This window comes from Dryobates pubescens, chromosome 13 (assembly GCF_014839835.1).
Source record: "Dryobates pubescens isolate bDryPub1 chromosome 13, bDryPub1.pri, whole genome shotgun sequence".
Classification (NCBI taxonomy): domain Eukaryota; kingdom Metazoa; phylum Chordata; class Aves; order Piciformes; family Picidae; genus Dryobates; species Dryobates pubescens.
In genome coordinates this window covers 3438519-3458059 of record NC_071624.1, presented here as the reverse complement: position 1 = coordinate 3458059, position 19541 = coordinate 3438519, and the positions used below count along the sequence as shown (strand labels likewise).

The window sequence follows — 19541 nt, the reverse complement described above, 5'->3', positions numbered from 1 at the left end:
GACCACCATGAAGCTAACTGTAAAACACAACATTCTTACAACAGCAAGTCCATGACCGACAGAATTCTACCACAACCCAACACCATGGGGCATCATGCCACCCCTACAGCTCAGACAAACTGCCAATTCACACAGGACAACTGAAAAAAATAATAAATAAAGTTACTCCTGAGCCCCAAAAAAGTGCCATGCTTAATCTAATTCACAGAATAGTTGTTGATTGTGCTTTTCTCTGTGGTTAAAGGCATGTGCCACATCAACAGGTCTTAGATAATAGGTATTAAAAAAAGGTACACAGTGTTTTAAATAGTAAAAATCTATTATTTAAAAGCTTAGATGCCAAGGTGCAAGCTCAGGATGTTAGATTTCCTCCAACAGTATATGATTTCATGAGCTCTTTGCCTTATAAAGGAAGACACATTTCCTGGTGATGAAACTGTGCTACTGAAAGGAAAACATGCGGTCTTGGATTAAGAATTTCTGACAGGTTAAGTTTAAACCCCTCCATTCACAAAACTTTTGGCATTTTGATGCTAATCAAATTTCATTTCTGATCTACATTTAAACTATTCTTCCAAGCATTGTTATTTGCCTTACTGAAACTAAAGAGCCTAGGTCATGTAATTTAATCTTTGACTCATCATGCAAATTAAATCACACCATTCCCATAAGACAGCATATAGGTTTTAAATAAATCCTATACACCTACATGATCACTTACCCAAAATTACATTTTCTTAAGAAAAAAAAAATCTAAAAAAAATAACCCGAGGCAAAATACTGGATAAATCCCAGATCCAATAGTAGATTTGTAAGGAAAACAACACTGAAAAAAACTTTCTTTGTTTTATGGAACACAGTGATTATGCTGTGTTAGCTTTCTGGGGGTAGTCTGCAAAAAAAGTAGAACCTTGACAGCCCTCACATACAGTTACTTGTGCACAGAGGCGTGTTAGGACTAAGAACATGAGTAACAATTGTAGGAAGAGGCCTTAGACCTGGACATTGAAAGGGCTGCGTAAGTTAGTGCCTGCCCCACACCTCCAATCAATACCTGTAATAAAGAACATAACAAAGAGATTTAGGTGGGTGGTCTCCTGACTAAAAGGCTAACTCGGTTGACCACTGCCTACCTGCTTTTCACTTCGCCGCTGTGCTGGGACAGAGTATTCCCACCGCCCAGCCCGAGAGATGCCGGGCTGACTCCCATGCCAGACACGGATCCGGTTCTGCGGGCTGAGGTAAACCCCTCGCAGTTTTGCCTATCAATTCGTCACCCGGGTACGGCATTTGAGGAACTTCACGATAAAGGGCGCAGCCGCACCAGCGAAACACAGCCACTGCTCTGTCCCCTTCCCCTTCAGCCTGTCCCCAGGTTTTACACACAAACACAGACGCTTCCCAAACCAAATGGCACAGACCTCCAGCGAGTAAAGTTGGTACCTGTCGGGACCTGCCCCCGTCCCCAGGCCACCACCGAGCTCCGGGGAGGAAGCGCCGCCTGCGAGGCCAAGCAAGCCGGCAGGCCGCCACCGAGCGGGAAGACGAAGCAGGAACGCAGCTAGCGCAGGCTGGGCCAGGCCGCGCTCCCCGGCGGCCTCCGCGGCCCATAGGGCACGGCCTGGCTTGGCCCTGCCCCGATCGGCCGCCCCACACGCACCGTCCGCGGCGGCACCGCCTCCCGGCCGACCCGGCCTCGTACCAGGGTCAGTGGTGGACAATGCCGTCGGCTTCGACAGCCTTCATCTCCTTCACCTCACGTACCGCCAGGCCAGTGTCCGACCCGCTACTGGCCTCCCTCACACACACACCCCACCGCGCCGCCTCGATACCTGGGTGACGGAGCGCGGCCTGGCGCCTCCTCGGCGGCGTGTCCGGCGGGGCCTGCCCCTGGCGGCCCGACCGCCCCGGCTCCGGCGGCTGGCGGCGCAGCTCCAGCGGCTGCAGACAGAGGCGCGGCGCGGCCCCGGTTCGCCCGGCCCCCTCCCCCCCCCCGCCCCGCGCTCTGCTGCGTCGCAGCGGCCCTTCCCTCGCCCGGCGGCGGAGCGCGGCGGCAGCGGGCGGCGGAGCGCGGCGACGCTTCCGCACGCCGCTGCACGCCACCGCCCCCTGCCGGAGCGGAGGACCGAGGGCGGCGCCCGCGCAGCGACGGAGAGGGCAGTGGGTGCCCTAGTACCGTCTGTACCCGCGGCGGTGGTGGGAGCGCTGCCGCACCGCCACGAGGCTGGGGGCTGCCGCCACGGCACCGCCACCGCAGAGGTTATATATTAGTAATACTAAACATGTATTCTTGCTTCTCTTGTTAATGTGCTTATTGTATTATTTAGTAGTATTAATTTTATTACTTTCATTCCTTATTATTATTTTTTTGATCTTAGTATTATTTCGTACTTTGCATTACTTATTATTTAACCGTTAGAGTACTTTTTATTCTTACTTCTTTTGTTCTTTATTAGTATTTTGGCTTTAATATTCTTGTTATTATTTAATAATTGCTATTTAAATGTTGTGATTTGTGATTTATTACAATCATGGAATCGTTTAGGTTGTAAAATACCTTTAAGATCATCAAGTCCAACTGTTCAACCCAGCACTGCCAAGTCACCACCAAACCCTGTCAACCTCAGCCCAACAATCCACGTGCTTTTTGAACACTTCCAGGGATAGTGACTCCACCACTCCCCTGGGCAGCCTGTTTCAGGGCTTGACAACGCTTTCAGGGAACAAATTCTTCCTCATGTCCAACCTAGATCTCCCCTGGCACAACTTGACATTTCCTCTAATGCTGTCAGTTGTTACATGGGAAAAGAGACCAACCCTCAACTCTCTCCAAACTCCCCTCAGGTAGCTGTGGAAAGAGTCCCCTCAGCCTCCTTTTCTCCAGGCCCAGCAACCCTTCAGTGCCTGTGGCCACTTCTCACAAGACTTGTGCTCTAGACCCTTCACCAGTTTCTTTGCTCATCTTTGGGCACACTCCAGTACCTCAGTGTCTCTAAAATTTTAATATATTATTACTTATTCCTGCCCCCCCCCTCTCTGCCCTGACCTCCTGCAGGCCCCTTGCTCCCTTCTGCACTCCCAGAACACTCATTTTTAGCATGTCACTAACCTCAGGGATCCGCTCTGGGGCTGTGACTCGGCATCGTGCATTGGACTTTGACTTCAGCCAGCCCCACACATCAGGTTGCTAGTGAATTATAGTTTTCTGCTCATTCCCACTTTGGTATAGAACGGCTTTGGGCTGTGTCTGTGTCCCTGGCAGGTAATATCCATCTGCTATTCTTTCCATGGCAAATGCAGATTAGCCTGAATTAATAAAAGCCCACACACCTCTCAGCACAGATCAGGTTGATGTTGTCCATCAGTGCAGTGCAATACACAACATGATCTTAAAGCAAAAAAATATATTTTTATGGACCAGATTGTTAATTCCTTACAAGCCATGAGGTAAAAGCTTGTCCCTGTGTGTCTGGTGCACTACTGTTGCACAGCAGTGTGGGTCACGATGGCCTGGTTTTCTAGAGCACCCATATGCTCCTCGTGCTCTACTGCACTGCACAGCTCCTGCTGCCAACTTCTATCCGATTTCTGTTTAATTATGCCTCTCCTCATCCCTGCCCTGCACCTCCCAGTCACATTACTGGGTAGGGATTGGGTTGGGCTTCTTGAAGCAGTGATCTTTCCTTTCAGCAGCATGTGGCTGCTCTGACCTTCACACATCGTGGTGGTCTGGTCTGCCATACAAAAAGCAAGCAGCACTGGCAAGCAAAGCTGCTGTCCAGGTCCTGCTAGGGTCCTGTGCTGGGCACAACTACTCTTGCTGGAGAGCTCACAATGCATGGGTTGAAGCTCCTGTCACCTGGAGTGTGCTCATAGCTGAGTGAGCTCTTGTTAAACAGAGTGAGAATTGACTCTAGCCCCAAGCAGGTGACTGAGTGGGGAAAAAGCAACAGCAAATTCTGTAGTGATATCTGAACTAGTGCAGAGTAGAGAGGTAGAATCACCTCCCCTGCCCTGCTGGCCATGATGCAGCCCAGGACAGGTTTGGCCGCCTTCTGAGCTGCAAGTGCACAGTGTGAGGTCATGTCCAGCTTTTCAACTACCAGTACCCCCTCAAGTCCTTCTCCTCAGGGCTGCTCTCAATATCTTCATCCCCCAGCCTGTACTGATACTAGGTATTGCCCCAACCCAAGTGCAGGCTCACATGCTTAGCCTTGTTGGACCAAATGAAAGTTATATGGGGCCTCTCTCAAGTGTGTCCAGGTCCCTCTGGATGGATCCTGTCTCTCAGGTGTGTCAACTGCACCACTCAGCTTGGTGTCATCAGCAGACTTGCTGAGGGTGCACTCAATGCTGCTGTTTGCATTGCTGGTGAAGACATTAAACAGCACTGGTTGCAGTACAGGCCCCTGAGAAACACTACTGAGAAACACTACTACATCGAGTTGTTTACCTCTACCTCTGGGTCCAACCAACCAACCCGCCCTTATCCACTAAACAGTCAAAGAAAAATCAGCATCAAATCCATACCTCTCCAATTCAGAGCAAAGCACATTGAGGGGTCTGTGTCAAAGGCCTTGTATTTTATTAGGGGATATTGCTTTCATACCTCAAATATGTACTTGCTCTTCTATAAAGATATAAAAGATGAAGCAGCTCTGGGCCTGGAGCAAGCAGGGGGGACACGCTGCCTGCATGAGGTGACAGGACCTTGGGGAACCTCTTGCCAAACTTGCCTAGGTTCACAGCATGCAGTCAGGGAAACACTGGCCCTTCATATATCCCACTTGTGAGCTGGGAAGAATTGTTTCCAAAGCCAACAGGAGAAGGGTGTGTATGTCTGAGTTTAAATTGGTGCCCTGTAATTATGCTGAAAACTTTCAAGTTTAAACAGATAATAATCCAGGTACTGAGCAGAGAGAGGAAGGAATTAAAGGCAAGTGCTGGTGCAAGGATTTGGCCCCCACTCCTGAAAGACAGACATTACCACTTTACAAGTGGCCATTGCAAAAATATCATGCAAGGAATAGGTTCAGTGCAGTTACCCTCCCCGTGTACTATGCTGCAGGGAAATCCCTGGGCAGAAAGCATGATTTTTCTAAGCTCCTGGAAGCAGGAATTAAATTCAACACGTGAGAGAGCTCTTGGTACACCAGCAATTCGCTAATTCAGAGCCAAGACTGAGACATCCATTGTGGACTAATTAATCCTTGCAAATTAGAAGTGAATAAACATTTTAAAATCCACATTACTTCACTGGGAAATAGAGGTCATTAGAAAGGTAAGTCCTTAGCTGCTTTGCTCAGGAGGTACAGACAGCTGAATGGGATCCTAGCGGGGTTTGCTGCTGGTTTGAGGCCCAGGAAGCTCTGCAGCTCAGCTTCAGCTCCTCTAGTCACCCTCTGGCACTGACAAATGGCAGAAGTAGGGAAAAACACCATGTCATCCTCTGAAATCACTCCTCCTTCAAGCAGCTCTGTGCTTCCTCTCACCTCTTTCCTTCCTTACACTGCGTGGCTGTGCCCTACACAAGAGGCAGGGTCCAGCATGGCAGCAGCTGGCTCTCCAGGACAGCCTCCTTCAGCTCTCCTTGAGGCCAAGGGTGGGTGGAGGCAGGGAGGCTGCCAAGAGCACCACAGCTCCCATGGCTCAGCCACAAACCAGTCTGGGCCAACATGTCCCTGCAGGAGCACCGCACTTGAAGGATCTCTCACACACCAGGCTGGTTTCTTTATGAAAGCAGTGACACAACAGTCTCTCCAATATGATTTTAAATAGGTCTCCAGCAGTCCTAAGGATCTCTGTCCCACCCCATCCCCAGGGAGTAAGGCTTATTTCTTAATCCCCCTGGCTGCACTCTCCTCTTCTTCAGTACTTCATGCAGGTGAAGTAACTCTTTGCCTGGTTTATCCTTTATCTTTTCCAGAGCTGTAATGCAGTAGGATACATGTGCCCTTTCCCTTTGGAGCAGGTTTCCTCTTCTTGTCTGCTACCCTGCTGGAGTAGGTCCCAAGTGCCCCTCATCATGTCCTGCACAGCATCCCCCCAGGTCTTCCAGCCTGCTACACACTTTTAGATGTCACTGCTCAAAGCCCACACAAGCATAGTCCCAGGCAAGGTAAATGCCACTCCCAAAAGAAGCCCCACACTGAGTTTTACTAGCAGTGGTGCAAGTAAGGGATGCCCAGGATAAGCCCTATTTGCACAGAGCCCAGACCAGCATAGGGAAGAGAAGCAGGGAGCACAGAGGCAGAAATAACTGCCTATACCTCAGGCATGTCACTGCCTGGCCATGTGATGGGATGGAGATGTTCCTTTGGCCATCTCAGTAGAAACATCACACTCATCACATGGACCATCTGAACAAATAATCCGGGTCTTCTTGCCAGCTGCCCTAAAAAATGCACAAAGAGGAAAGAACACAACCAACATCCAGTTTCTGTGTCCATTGGGAATGGGCATGGGCATGTATTGGTGTGATTGACAGACCAGAGCCCAGGTTCCTGTCCCCTAACAAAGTGTTTCAGGGAAAAGGAACAAGAACTTTAGAGTAGGGATGACTGTGGAATATCTTCTACTTAAAGTTTGGAAGGACAAGAATCCAGACTTTGAACCAAGCTGAACTGGCTGAATTTAATCCTTAGTGTTTATGACTGTACCTTAAATCATGTTTCACCCATTACTGGTGGGGATGTTCCCTGCAGACTCCCAAAGCTATTCTCAAAGAAACATCTCTAAGTAAGCATTTTGTTACTTTTCAGTTTACTCAATTCATACACAATAAACAGATTCACACTTCCCTATTATTCTACTATTTACAGTAGAAAGCATAAGTAAATGTAATTATCATTCATATCAGGTTTTTTCTTCCTCACGGGGGTGCTATGATTTATATTCAAGTTCCTAGTTCAGAACTAAAAATTATATTAAAAATATTAACAGAAATCACAAGAACTAAGGGTAGCATGCAAAGATTGCCAGAATAGAAAGACAATTGGCAGAAGAACTATAGGGGGAAAAATTAATCTGGTTTAAATTCCTTTCCTGGAAAGGAATAAGAGCAGCAGTCTGCAGAACCAAACCCTTTTTAAGCTTCTAATTACTGTGGAACAACTGGAAGTTATCTATAAAGAGCAGCATCCATTCCACCAAGAATCTACTACTAAAGCCAAAGCCAGACTCCCATTGACATGGCAAACATGAAAGGAAATAACAGAAGTTGCCCTGAAAAACAGCATTGTAGAAGAATATATTTCCTGAGTTAAAAAAAAAAGGGGAAAAAAAGGTAACAACTCAGTCAAATACCTTTGCTAATTCAGTAGAACTGGAAGCAAATACATCTATGAGAACAGTAGTGAAACAATTAGCAGGGTATTCCATCTATTGGCACCCTTTTAATACAGGTACTGTAAACAATGGCAGTATTAAGTACAAGTGCCAAGGTGCAGGAATCCACACAGGTGCTCCCCAGATGGAAAGCACACATGGGTGCTCTTAATGGGTGATGTATTGCTCCGCTGGTCACCCAACATACCTGAGTGACCATCACTGCCATGAGCCAGCCTCGCTCCACGTGTCCGTGCAAGGGCTAGCTGCCACACAAAAATTCACAAGGCTTTGGGAAAAGACAGGCATTTTCTCTATCAACCCAAATTTACCCAACAATCTTTCTGGAAGGACTGCTTTTCTTCTATTATTTAGCAGTACTTTTATTCTCCTGTTGTTACCAAGTCAGTTCTGAAACAAAATTATTGGAGGAGAAGGAAGGGTTTTTCTTGGTTATGGTGCTATACTATGGTTGAAAACCAGGGAATCGTAGTCTCTGAATGGTTTGAGTTGGAAGGGACCTTTAAAGGTCATCTAATCCAAACCCCTGCAGTAAGCAGAGACATCTTCAACTAGAGCAGGTTGCTCAAAGCCGTGCCCAATCTGACCTGGAATGGTTCCAATGACAGAACACCTACCATCTCTCTGTGCTAATGTTTCACCAACCTCAGTGTAAAAAATGTCATCCTTCTATCTAGTCTGAATCTCCTTTCTTCTAGTTTAAAACCATCACCCCTTGCCCTGTCACAACAATTCCTGTTAAAAAGTCTGTCCCCATCTTTCCTGTAGGCCCCCTTTAAGTACCGAAAGGCCACAATAAGACCTCTCTGGAGCTTTCTTGACTCCAGGCAGAACACCCCCAACTCTCTCAACCTGCCCTCACAGCAGAGGTTCCCTGATCTTTTTGGTGGCCTTCTCTGGCCCTGCTCCAATAGGTCCATCTCTCTCCTGTGTTGAGGACTCTAGGGCTGGACCCAGCACTGCAGGTGAGGAAGTGGAACTGGAAGGCATTTGGTCATCCTCCTTCTTCTTTTAGTGGCTCTCTCTCAGGCTTTCCCTATTCTGTTACATTTTAAAGACATTATGAACCAAGCTTACTAACTTTATTTGAGTAGTGCTGCTTAAGCTCTACAGCCGAGGCCCTCTCAATAATGGTACAATGCACTTACTTAGCACTTTACCCCTTCAAAGGACTTTGCAGAAACTAATTAATTAGCATTTACACTAGAAAACAGCTGCAGTGAAGGCATGGGCTAAGTGCTGCTGTTCAGCTGCTATGGAGCTGAGTTAACACAGAAGCCATTGCCCTGTGACACTTAGGGCTGTGTTGAGCCACTCCAACAAACATGTGTAGGGAACTTTCCTGAGAACCTCCAAAGCTTTTCTGTGCCTCCTCCTCATGGGGTCCCTGGCTCTCAAGAAGGGCACTCCAGAGCTAAGCCTGTCTTTACCTGCAAAGTTAAACACTTGCTTGGGGAAGAGATGAGCCACTTTTCCCTAGCTCAGCAGTATTCGTGTTTGAAAGCCATTTACATTCTACAGCAAAATTTTTATCTCCTGAAAATCTTCCACATGCAAGTGAGTTGCTACCTGCACAGGTGTATACATGCACACTAGGAACAGGGAACATCACCTTCAAAACACAACAATATGCCCAGCTGATTATAGGCATTCTTCTGGAAAAACCCCTGAAGAGCTCACACGGATTGTGGCCTCTTTCACTTCTTGACAGAGCAAACTCAGGGCACAGCTCCCAGTGTTAAAAGAGAAGAAAAACATTTGTGACAGTGGACAGTGGAGGGGTTGTTGTTATTTTTACATGCCTCTATGGAGAAAGTGAAACAAGTGCAAACTCTGCTTTTCCCATTCACAAACCAGCCCATGGAGCATCACTCACATTCTCACAGCTCCTGGCTGCTCTCCTCCCCATTGGGGCTCTGATATTCCTCCACAGAGCAACTGTGCCTCAAGAACTAGCGGGATTCCTACATCCTATGATTCCTCCAGAATAATAAGAAATCCACAACCCTATAAAAAAAGGACAATCTCGAAGGTATATTTGACGAAGGAGAAAAAAAATTAAAGAGGAGAGAGATGGTTAGAACCAGATTGTATTTATAAAATAGCAAAAAAAAAAAGCAGTATAACCCTTTTTGCTTTAATTGGTAAAAAAGAAAATATTAAAAAAGTATAGATAAAAAAAAAATTAGCTTAGAGAGCAGAATGTGATTTTATGTACAATTCAGGATGGACTTGGCTCTCAATGACAAGAAACCCTGAAGCTCACACCTTCTCAGCCTAAACCTTGTGTTCTTTGCTGTTGCAGCAGCAGCAGCTGGGCTGTGCCAAAGCTGAACAAGAAAGTGCAAAAAACCCAAGCAAGTGTTTTCCCACTTCCTCAGCTGCTGCAATCCCAGCCCTGCAGCACCAGAAACAAGCAGCATACAGGAAATGCTGCTGCTAAGCCTGGTGCCCTCTGGTCATCCTGCTGCAGCCCACCTGCCCACAGCTCAAAACAACATGCAGAGCATTAACACTGACAAGCCTCGTCACCTTGTTGGTGCTGACAAGGTATTTTGTGTCAGGAGGTCAGGATGTAGTGTCAGTACACGTATACGTGTGGACTGCAGAAGGAAAGCTGCTAGTGGCACGTGGCCAAGCCACATTTACTCACAGTCACAGAAGAGGTATTTGTCTCACAAAGGTGAAACATAACCTAGATCCTTCTGTGGCCTTGGGAACTGAGAAGCTAAGAAGAAACAGGCTCTGCAGGGGCTGGGATACAGGTGAGCAGCTATTGAGATATGGGGCGAGCAGGGGCTGAGTGTATTGTGTATGAGCAGGAGCTGGATATATGGGATGTGCCAGGACTAGGTACGAGGTGTGCAGGGGCTGGCTATGGCGTGCTGAATCCCAGGTTCCAATATTTGGGGAGCCACAAACCCACACTGCTGTGGAAAGTGAAGCTTACTAAATAAACCAAGCACTTACTCATTATGGATGAGGCTTGTTACCTGGTGTCATCTGGTATTATCACATGTACAGTGTGAGAAAGCCCAACGATGCCCTCTTGAATGAAACAGCTGCTGGGATGCCTCATGAGGAAAGTTCAAGAACCCCTTTGAAATGTTCCCTTGAAGTGCACTACACACTCTCCACCAAGCTTGTCTCTTGCCCCTCGTAGCACCACTTCAGCACAGGCAAGGGGCAAACCCTTATCAGTCTATCATCACACACAGGGCTTATCAGATTTCGTTCTTCCTGTAAGGCACTCTTGGCCTAGGAAGTGTGTTGCAAGCAGCGGCTTTCTGGCTCTGAAGCAGAATTCCTCTGGCCAGGAGCACTGCTAACTTGCCAGGCAGGAGACGGCTTGAGTAATGTCAGGAGCATCAGCTGATCCTTAACACAAAGGATGGATGGGGGGGGGGGTGCAAGAAAAGCTGAGAATTACTCAGATAGTAACAACCTTGTAATTATTTTCTATCCCAGGAGTTCACTCCTGAAGATGGTAAAGCCATCTGGTAGTGAGAAAGCCAAGCTAGAGCTGGCAAGGTTTGGTGCAGTCAGTAAAGGAGTTGGATCAAGAGACATCAACTGGATTTCCAGAAGATGTCCAGTTCTATTCCCCTATAATGAAAATACCACATGTGGCACTGTTCAGTGCCATCTATGTTCTGTCTCTCCACCTGTAAATATCTTTGGAGCACGCGAACCTCCAATTGGCGAACCTCCTAGCCCTGTCTACACCATAGTGAATTGCACAGGGCATTGCCTTAACAGGCCACCAATTGACCATAGACTTTAAGACTCATCTCCTAGATCCCCTCTGCCTCTTCCTCTCACAACTCTTGCCCTGGCACAAAACTCATCACCTTCCATCTCTCTGCTAGGTAGAGAGGGTACACCCCAGATGGCTTCATCCCAGCCCCAACAATTTAACCAATATAACCTTCCAATGCAAAGAGTGTCTGGAGCAGCCTTCTCCAGCTGCAAGCTCTGATGGTGCCTTCAGTCTTGTGTTCCATCGTGAATGGTGTCTGCTGCACTGGGACTGTGTTCTCAGCCAGCTCTCCTTATCACAGCAAGTAACTGCAAATGCTCTTTTCCATGCCCCATGCACAGATAAATCATCATTTGCTTTTGTGCCCCAGCTTCTTTCCAGTGTCGTACTCTTCCGGCTGAGCCATGGGACACATGATGCCATCCATGAAGACACGGCTGCACCAGCCCAAGATGGGATATGGCAGGTACAACAACCCAGCTGAGGCCAGTCTGGAGACAAAACTCTGGTCCCCCCAGGGAATCCAGCAGTGAGTAACCTCTGAGCAGCTGTGGTTTGCGTGCCTGGTGCCAGAAGCCAGCCTGCCTGCCCAGGCACTGCCTGCACCCAGCAGACCCAGTCACCACACCGGTATGTCCTGCTGCTCCTCACACTTCTCTCTTGCTGTAGCTTTCTGAGAACAACCCAACCCTGGGCAAGACAGGGCTTCAGGATGGGCTGCTTGGGATTTAGAATTATGAAGAAACCCCTAGATTTAAACTCATTTTACCCCTCATTTTTAAACCTCAGCCTTGAAACAGAACTGACCTTCTGAAAGCCCCAGACAAAAACCTCTTTACACTGCATGACTAAAGCCCCTGTAAAAACAGCCTCTCCTTAGCAAGTGTTTGCTCACAGCAAGGTGGGTCTGGAGCCCATCCCCACAGGAGGGAGTGCAGGGTGTGTAGGGTGGCCTGAGGTTGCACATCAGGACCAACTTGCTCCCATGCCAGCAGCACCCACTTCTCCTGCCTCACCCTGCCCACTGTCTGTCTGCTCTGGAGCCCCCAAACTTGGCACTTGGCTCCTTGCTTCCCAAACCCCATATTGCAGTGGGTGGAAAAAGTAAGAAAAGCAGACAAAGCAAACCCACACACAACTGGGAGTGCTGGATGGGGCAGGACACCTCGAGCACCCTGTCCACCCCTCTGACAGCCTGTTCACCAGGGCCTCTTGAGGGCCAGGGACCCATGCTCACACACACCCAGCCTGCAGAGACACCTTAGAAAAGGGACAAATATTTGCTTAACTGGAGATAAATCCAGTCTACATATGTCTCTATCCCAGAGAGGGGATGGGACTCCAGCTTTGGAGCCCTCAACAAGAGAAGGACATGGACATGTTAAAACAGATCAAGAGGAAGCCACAGAATTGATTGGAGGGATGGAACACTGGAGAAGAGAAATCTCCAAGGACACCTTATTGCAGCCTTTTGGTATTTAAAGGGGCCTACAAGAAAGATGAGAAAAGTCTTTTTAGCAGGGCCTGTTGTGACAGGGCAAGGTGTGATGATTTTAAACTACAAGTGGAAAGATATAGATTAGACAGGAGGAGGAAATTTTTTACACTGAGGGTCGTGAAACACTGGCCCAGGTTGCTCAGAGAGGTGGTAGGTGCCCATCTGTGGAAACATTCCAGGTCATGCTGGACATGGCTTTGAGTGACATGATCTAATTAGAGATGTCCTTGCTCACTGCAGGGGTGATTCTGAGTGGTCCTGCCATGAGCAGGAGCACCTGCTCATATTCCCTCCTGCTCTTACATGGCAAATCCATCCATAGAAAAGTCTCAGCTACATTAACCAGGCCATTAATTAGCTTGCCAGGGCTTTGAGTTGGACTTAGAGGCCACCCCAGTCCTGCCAGGTTTTGAGCTGGTGTTCACAGCATCACCCTGAGCCACTGGATGGACCAACTAGGGTGGGCATGTGGGTCTCTGGTAACACAGAATCCTTCCTGCACATGGGGCTTCTCAACTTGCCTGAACTGGCTCCTGCTTCCCAGCCACCAAGCAGAGAGGGCTCTGCTGATAAAAGAAACACATAGGTAACATCCACAGCAGGGGTTTCAGCTGATCGCTCCAGCACTTGACCTCCAAAGAAGCAACACAGCTCTATCTCACCAGGCTTTCCCCTCCAGCCCCAAGCAGGGAAGAAGCACAGCTGCCCAGTCTGTACAAGTGGCTCTACCCTCTCCAGAGCTCAGGGAAAATGAATCAGAACAGAGGTGACAGAACACTTGGAGGAGCTGGAGGAATAATCACAGAGCTCCTCAGCATCAACAGCAAACCAGAATTAGTTACCTTTTAGGGGAAGTTTATTAGCTCTTCTCCCTTTTCCCTGCTTCTCACTAAAATATTACCTGCTTTCAAAGCAAAAACTTCCTTTAATTCATTTTACCACCTAGAGAGAAGGAGCAGAGGGTGAACAAAAGGTTCACAGAAAATACTTTCTCCTCTCAATGGTTTTGCCTTCTATCACAAAAAAAAATTAAAAATCTTATTGTCTTGGAAGCAGTTTCACAAGACTCTTTTGTCTGGTCCTAAATCAATCGAGTTACTGTTACCTTGGCAGAACCTCTTACTTAAAAGCTTAATTAAATGTGTGTACGATGATGCCGTGTCTTGCCACATCCTTCCTGTCCAGTAGTTGCTCTGCCTTGTACTGCAGAGGTTTGACAGTGCCTTGGCCAGTGCATGTGGGATATCCCAGCCCAGCCACCTGGAAGATACCTGTCCTTCATCTCCTCTCCTACCTGACCCCATGGGATGGTTGAGTCTGCAAATCAGCCAAGACCATTCAGCATCTCAAGAAAGACGGTCCTTAGCCAGAGCACCACACTGGATGCCCCAGAGGGAGAAGTCAGGGGGTGAGGAGGGGACACCCCTGCTCGCAGCCCTGGGGACACGGCAAAATCTCCTTGTCCTGTGGCCCCTGGCTGCCCCAAACCCTTCCCAGCAGGGCTGGGGGGCCACTGACCATTTCTCTGCTGGTTATTAGATTGTTCACGGCTCTCAGGTTTGTTTGAATAAGGCCTTTTGTTCACGGGCGCTTTCCCACGTCCCTTCGTTCGCTAGGCAGTCGCGTGTCCTGAGTCAAAGAGGAGCCCTGGCAGCCAATCTCCAAAGAAAGTTTTCTTCAGAGCAAGACATCTGCGTCGGAGAGAACCTGCCAACATCTGCCACACTTTTCCCCTTTTCAAGAGCCTTTCTTTCCCTCTAAAAAGTGCAGGAACAGATGTTAAAAGTTGTTTTCTTTCTCCAGGGTGTGAAATGTAGACAAATAGCAAAAAAGAAAACTCCAAGCAGCACTGACCCCTTTCTCTCTCTCTCTCTTTTTTTTTTTCCCCTTCTCTTTTTGGAAAGCTCAGGAAAAAAAGGGAGGCTTTGTTTATGAAGGAGAATCCCCTTTTCAGTGAAACCTGGCAGTAGGCAATGCAAAAGGAAAGCGGGAATTTGCAGAAAGCCCTCTCTAATGCTCATTTGCATTGGCCTGTTGCGTCCCTACAATCCCCAGCACAGATGTCAGCCTCCCCCCAAAGCCAGGGCAGCTTTCCCGCCTGCACCCACCATGCCTCCAAAATAAAGGCCTTTGCCCTGACTGAGAGGTGTAAAATAACTGTTTACAGCAAAAGCTGCACTTCTTTTTCACTGCGGTGCTGTCTTACAAATGAACCTTGAAATGAGCTCACCCGGAGCAGACGCCAGCAGGCGAGCCAAGGGTCTTGCCCTGCCGAGGCTGAGAGCTCAGCTGCCTTGCGTGGGCTAGGCACGGACCCTGGCTGGGCGCCAGGAGCCACTGTGCTGTTCTGGGCTCCCCGTTACACCCACCCGTCCCTGATGCCCACCATTTTGCCGCCAGCATTGCCCCTGCCTGCCTGCTTTGTGGAAGCTGCTTTGCAGGGGAAGCTTGTGTGGGACCCTCTCTCAGAGCATTCCCCTTGCCCAGAAGTTCAGAAGCACCTTGCAGGGCTTGTAAAGCAGGAATGAGGGTAAGGCAAAGCAGCAAACCCAGGCCAAGAAGGAAAGGGAGGGTGAGGGAGATGCCACCACCACAGACACCAGAGAGACTTTCTTGGTGATGTTGGGGGTGGCCACCCCTGGGGTCACTAGTACAAAATATGGGGGCACACAGCACCCTGTAGCTGTGCCTGCCCAGGGAGGGATGTTAGCAGGTACTGGCCAAGTTTTTCAGAGCTTTTAGGCAATTCTATATTTGCTGACACCTCTGCCATGCTCAGCTGGGTCAACCCTTGCTCATGAGCTGACAAGAGGGGTTTCCCACTCAGGGTGATGGGACATCCTTTTGCCATGCAACAGATGCATCTGAAATAAGAAGCACATTCCTGCTTCCTTTACCTGGCACAAAGGACAATTTATTAACCTTCCCCTTCCAAGCCCTCATCTTCCAGCACACAAACCACATCAGCCTACCCCAGGCTTCTGCTAAGTAGGGCACTTATAAAACTAGGTAACTGCGCCCTAGCTCTATGTTTGATAGACAAACAACTCTGCCTGTGAGATGCCATGACTGAGGACATGGTTTCACGATGCACCCAAGCAACAGGGCGTACAGACATGCTGCAAGTATGTTTGCATTCACACGCAGGCAAACACACACCCACGCCGCGTTTGAGCAAGGGACGCGGTGTCCTCGCCTTTATCGCTGGGGCACATCCCCACCCACAGCTGCAGCAGCTACACCAGCTGCTGGGAACCCCACCAGTGGGTCAGGAGAGCTCGGGGTGCTTCTGAACCGCCGCGGCCGCTTCCTCTCCATTTCAATAAGGTGACACATTCGACACCAACCCAAAGCGCTTCACCTGTGGGACTCAACAGGACACTGCCAAATCCTGCTCATTAGCAAAGAGGCTGTCAGAAAGCAAAAGTGCAGTCATGAAAAACACCTTTGGGCTCCGCCCCCAGACCAGGCAGAAGTGAGGAGGCATAAAAGTGCATTCTCATCCTGTGCCAAATCTCATCCAAAGTCCCTCCTGCTCCTGTACTGGCATTTCAGAAGAGCAGACAGAAAAACACCCTTCCCCCCAAAGGTACCCAAGCCTTCTTGTGACATGGTGGAAAAAAATCAAAGAAGTAAAAATCCCACAGAACTAACTCATCTCTGGGTTTGTTTTTGTCTGCAATGGCCTCTAAGTTTAAATTCTATACAGCAGCCAAAACCTAGAATTCTAGAGTTCAGTATTTTCTACACCTAGCCATATGCAACAGAGAATTCAGGTTCCCAGGAGGTAAATACAGTTCCCATGTTTTGCGAAGAGGATTTCTGAATGGAAACGATGTTCCTACAAGCATCTGCTGTCAACAGCTTTTAACTGATCATCATTACCTCGTAATAATAATTCCTGGGAGCAGGAACTCCTAGCTTGGATATTCTATCATTAAATAAAGAGGCTGCTTCAAAGACATAAGATGTCTAGGGCTTGGGTTAGCAGGTAAAAATAGGCATCACTTTAAGGAGATAGAGAGAAAAAAGATGGGTAGAAGGCATTTTCCCAGGTGTAACAGGACCGCTTCCCGGCTATTGTTTTCCTCCCTGGGAATCTGTGCAAATTGAGCAAGAGCCATGCAAGCTGCTCCGAGCTCGCCCATTTTCCTTCCCTTCTTCCCTAACAAAAGAGCCCTCCAAAGCCCGGCGTCGGAGGCTGGACATCTGTCGCCGTTTGGGGGGGCCGGCTTGGTCACTGAAAAGAAGCAGTGACCTGTCAGCTTTGATTGATGGCCACAAACCTCCGGGCTCGAGCCCTCGTGTGGGAAAAGAAGTCCCGCCAAGGAAAGTCCCCTTTCACATGCTAATCCTGGGTTATAAATACAGCAGAGGAGCAGCGGAGCAGCAAGAGCCCTTCGGGAAAGGGAGCGACCCACTGCCCGAGCGCCTCCTTCCCATCCACATCTTCCCAGCGCCCAGAGCAGACAGGCTGGATTAGAATGACCGCCACAGCCACCACTGGCAGCACCCACAAGCTGGCCAACACCAAGGAGGAGAGGAAGGTAGGTCCCGTACGCGCTGCTGTACCCACGCGTGCAAGACCGCGGCACACACACGTGGCACAGGAACGATGGGTGCTGGGGCTCAGGGCACTGCTTCTAGGAAAGAGAGAGGTGTCAATATTTTTCCTCATGTTCTAAAGATGCTTCCTCCGAATTAAGGCTATGCAGGTGGTTTTTTTCTGCTTCCTTTCTCTGGCTTCAAAAGGCTGCTCTTTGTTTGGTTTGAGTAAACTCTGTTTAAAATGAGTGCAAGTGGCAGAACTGCGAGATGACACTCGCAGTGGTGACCAGTGTGGCGACCAGAGCTGGGGACACCACACTCTTCATCCCTATCTTGTCCCTGCCAAGCATCATGTCACTCCATTCTGGCTTTATGCAGGAGATGAATCTCTCTGCCTTTGTTGAACTGCAGCAAGGAGAAAAAGGGGAGGAAAAAAATATTCAATTACAATTTTACTTCCTCCTTTTCCTTGCTAGTTAAGGAAACCCCTCATTGAGAGGAAGAGAAGGGAAAGGATTAATAATTGCTTGGACCAGCTGAAGGAGACTGTTGTGGGCGCATTTCATCTGGATGTAAGTACTAATTTTGATGCTGCCTTTTGTCCTTTTGCTGGTGGGGGATCTGTTTGGGTGGAGTGGTGTCTCTTCTTTTGAGAAACTGGGCACAGTACAAACCCTTCATTGCCCCTAATTGCAGCACTCTCCTTATCAGCAGTCTAAACTGGAAAAAGCAGATATCCTTGAAATGACAGTGAAGCACCTCCAGAACATCCAGAGCAGCAAGCTAATGGGTGAGTGTCCAGCCCCTTCACCTTATGAGTACGGTCAGTGCTGGGGGAGGAGAGTGCCAGCAGGTTTCATCAGCTGGTGGCTTGGCAAAAGCATCTTTCAAATCTGACGAGTTCCGGGCTGCTGCTCGGGTTCGGCTTTCTCCACTAGATGGGGAGATGGAGCTGGGCACTGGTTAACCCAGGAAGGTTTTTTTCCTTCCAGAGCCACCTTCTTCCTTTAGTGCAGCTTTGCTCTCTGGGATGGACAGGAAGACACACGGGCTGCCTGCCTGGGTGGCTCACACCGTGCATCACCATCCCCTTGCTTCCCACAAATGATTCACATTATAGTAAACTCCAGTTGGCTTCAGCAATGACCCTCCCATGAGTGCACATGGGAAACATGGTGAATGCTTTAAGCAGAAGCACACCATGCAGCTTTTACATGCTCACCAACTTGTATTTTCTCCTCTCCAATGCAGCCGACTCCAAAGTAGGCCTGGAAGCCCAGCAGAGGTACAGCACAGGGTACATCCAGTGCATGCATGAGGTGCACAACCTCCTCCTCACCTGTGAGTGGATGGACAAGACCCTCGGGGCACGCCTCTTAAACCACCTGCTGAAATCCTTACCCAGGTCTGGTGAAGATACCTGCAAAACAGCATTAAAGTCTTCAAGCCTGTCTCAGCAGCCTTTCCTGACACCAAAAAGCCCCGTGAGTCCGAAGGGGAACACTCGGGGCACAAACCCATCACCGGAGCGCTTCTACCCCATGGAGAACAGGCAGGCTTCAAAAAATTCCTGCCAGGTGCCACCGGTTTTCAGCCAGATTGATGCTGTGCCTGCCAGACAGGTCCTGCAGCCAAATTTTTCCCATAACAACCCCAGAATGGGGTCATTAGATATGTGGAGACCATGGTAAAGTGTGTTGTAAAATGTTTATCCTAACCTTAGACACTCTTATGTTTGTATCTTATAGATATGCTGCTTTAAAACACTTGTGGAGCAAGTCTGTTCCTGTAGGTGTACTAAAGACCAGGGTACTTCAAGCCGAAGTAAACCTACGTGTAGCCTGCATTGTAGAAGGCTGCCATTATTTTCTATTTATTTAATACATCTAAATTATTGTATAGAGTCCTCTCATACTCTTTAGTGGATAGTAATTATATAGCTTTCTTACACTGACAAAATAATTAGCTTCCTCTTAATAAAAGTACAAGGCAACAAGCAATGACCCTTTCTGGCATTATGCTTACCTCTCAGAACTCAAGTAAATACTGAGATCACATCACTGGATACAGGGGTAAACATTCAGTTTCTTCTGCTTTTTATTGTTATTATTGTCATTGTTTCTGAGCAGCTCTAGGAGATTCCAGTTCTGATTCCTGTGAAAATGCTGCAGTAATGAGGAAAACAAAACACAAACCACAACAAAACAAAAACCACAAACACACACACACAAACAACCAAAACTGCTCCCAACACAAAACAGAGAAAGGGAGAGACTTGGACTTTTAAGACTGTTTAGAAAGGCTCTCTGGATTGATCACTGCAGCTATGCTGTTCCCAGTCACCTGGACATCTTGTTAAACTAGTTAGCTGCATGTATATATGTATGT

The 19541-nt window shown here is 48.3% G+C and overlaps 2 protein-coding genes across 5 annotated transcripts in view; one reads left to right on the top strand and one right to left on the bottom strand.

The window, feature by feature from the left end:
• CAB39 (calcium binding protein 39) overlaps positions 1-17771 on the bottom strand; it is a 58331-nt gene extending 40560 nt beyond the window's left edge. The window contains exon 1 of one of the 4 annotated variants that reach the window (XM_054166547.1): positions 17749-17771. The gene's annotated coding sequence lies outside the window, so the exon portion shown is untranslated. Of the gene's footprint in view, positions 1-1421; positions 1608-1832; positions 2003-17748 lie in introns of those variants that run through there. The other 3 variants (XM_054166544.1, XM_054166546.1, XM_054166545.1) reach the window with 3 other exon arrangements.
• Positions 16925-19182, top strand: LOC104304085 (transcription cofactor HES-6). Its single transcript, XM_054166548.1, has 4 exons — positions 16925-17152; positions 17630-17725; positions 17865-17943; positions 18405-19182. The coding sequence occupies exons 1-4, from the start codon at positions 17090-17092 to the stop codon at positions 18842-18844; spliced, it is 678 nt and encodes a 225-aa protein (XP_054022523.1). The 5' UTR covers positions 16925-17089; the 3' UTR covers positions 18845-19182.
• The last annotated feature ends 359 nt before the right edge of the window (positions 19183-19541 follow it).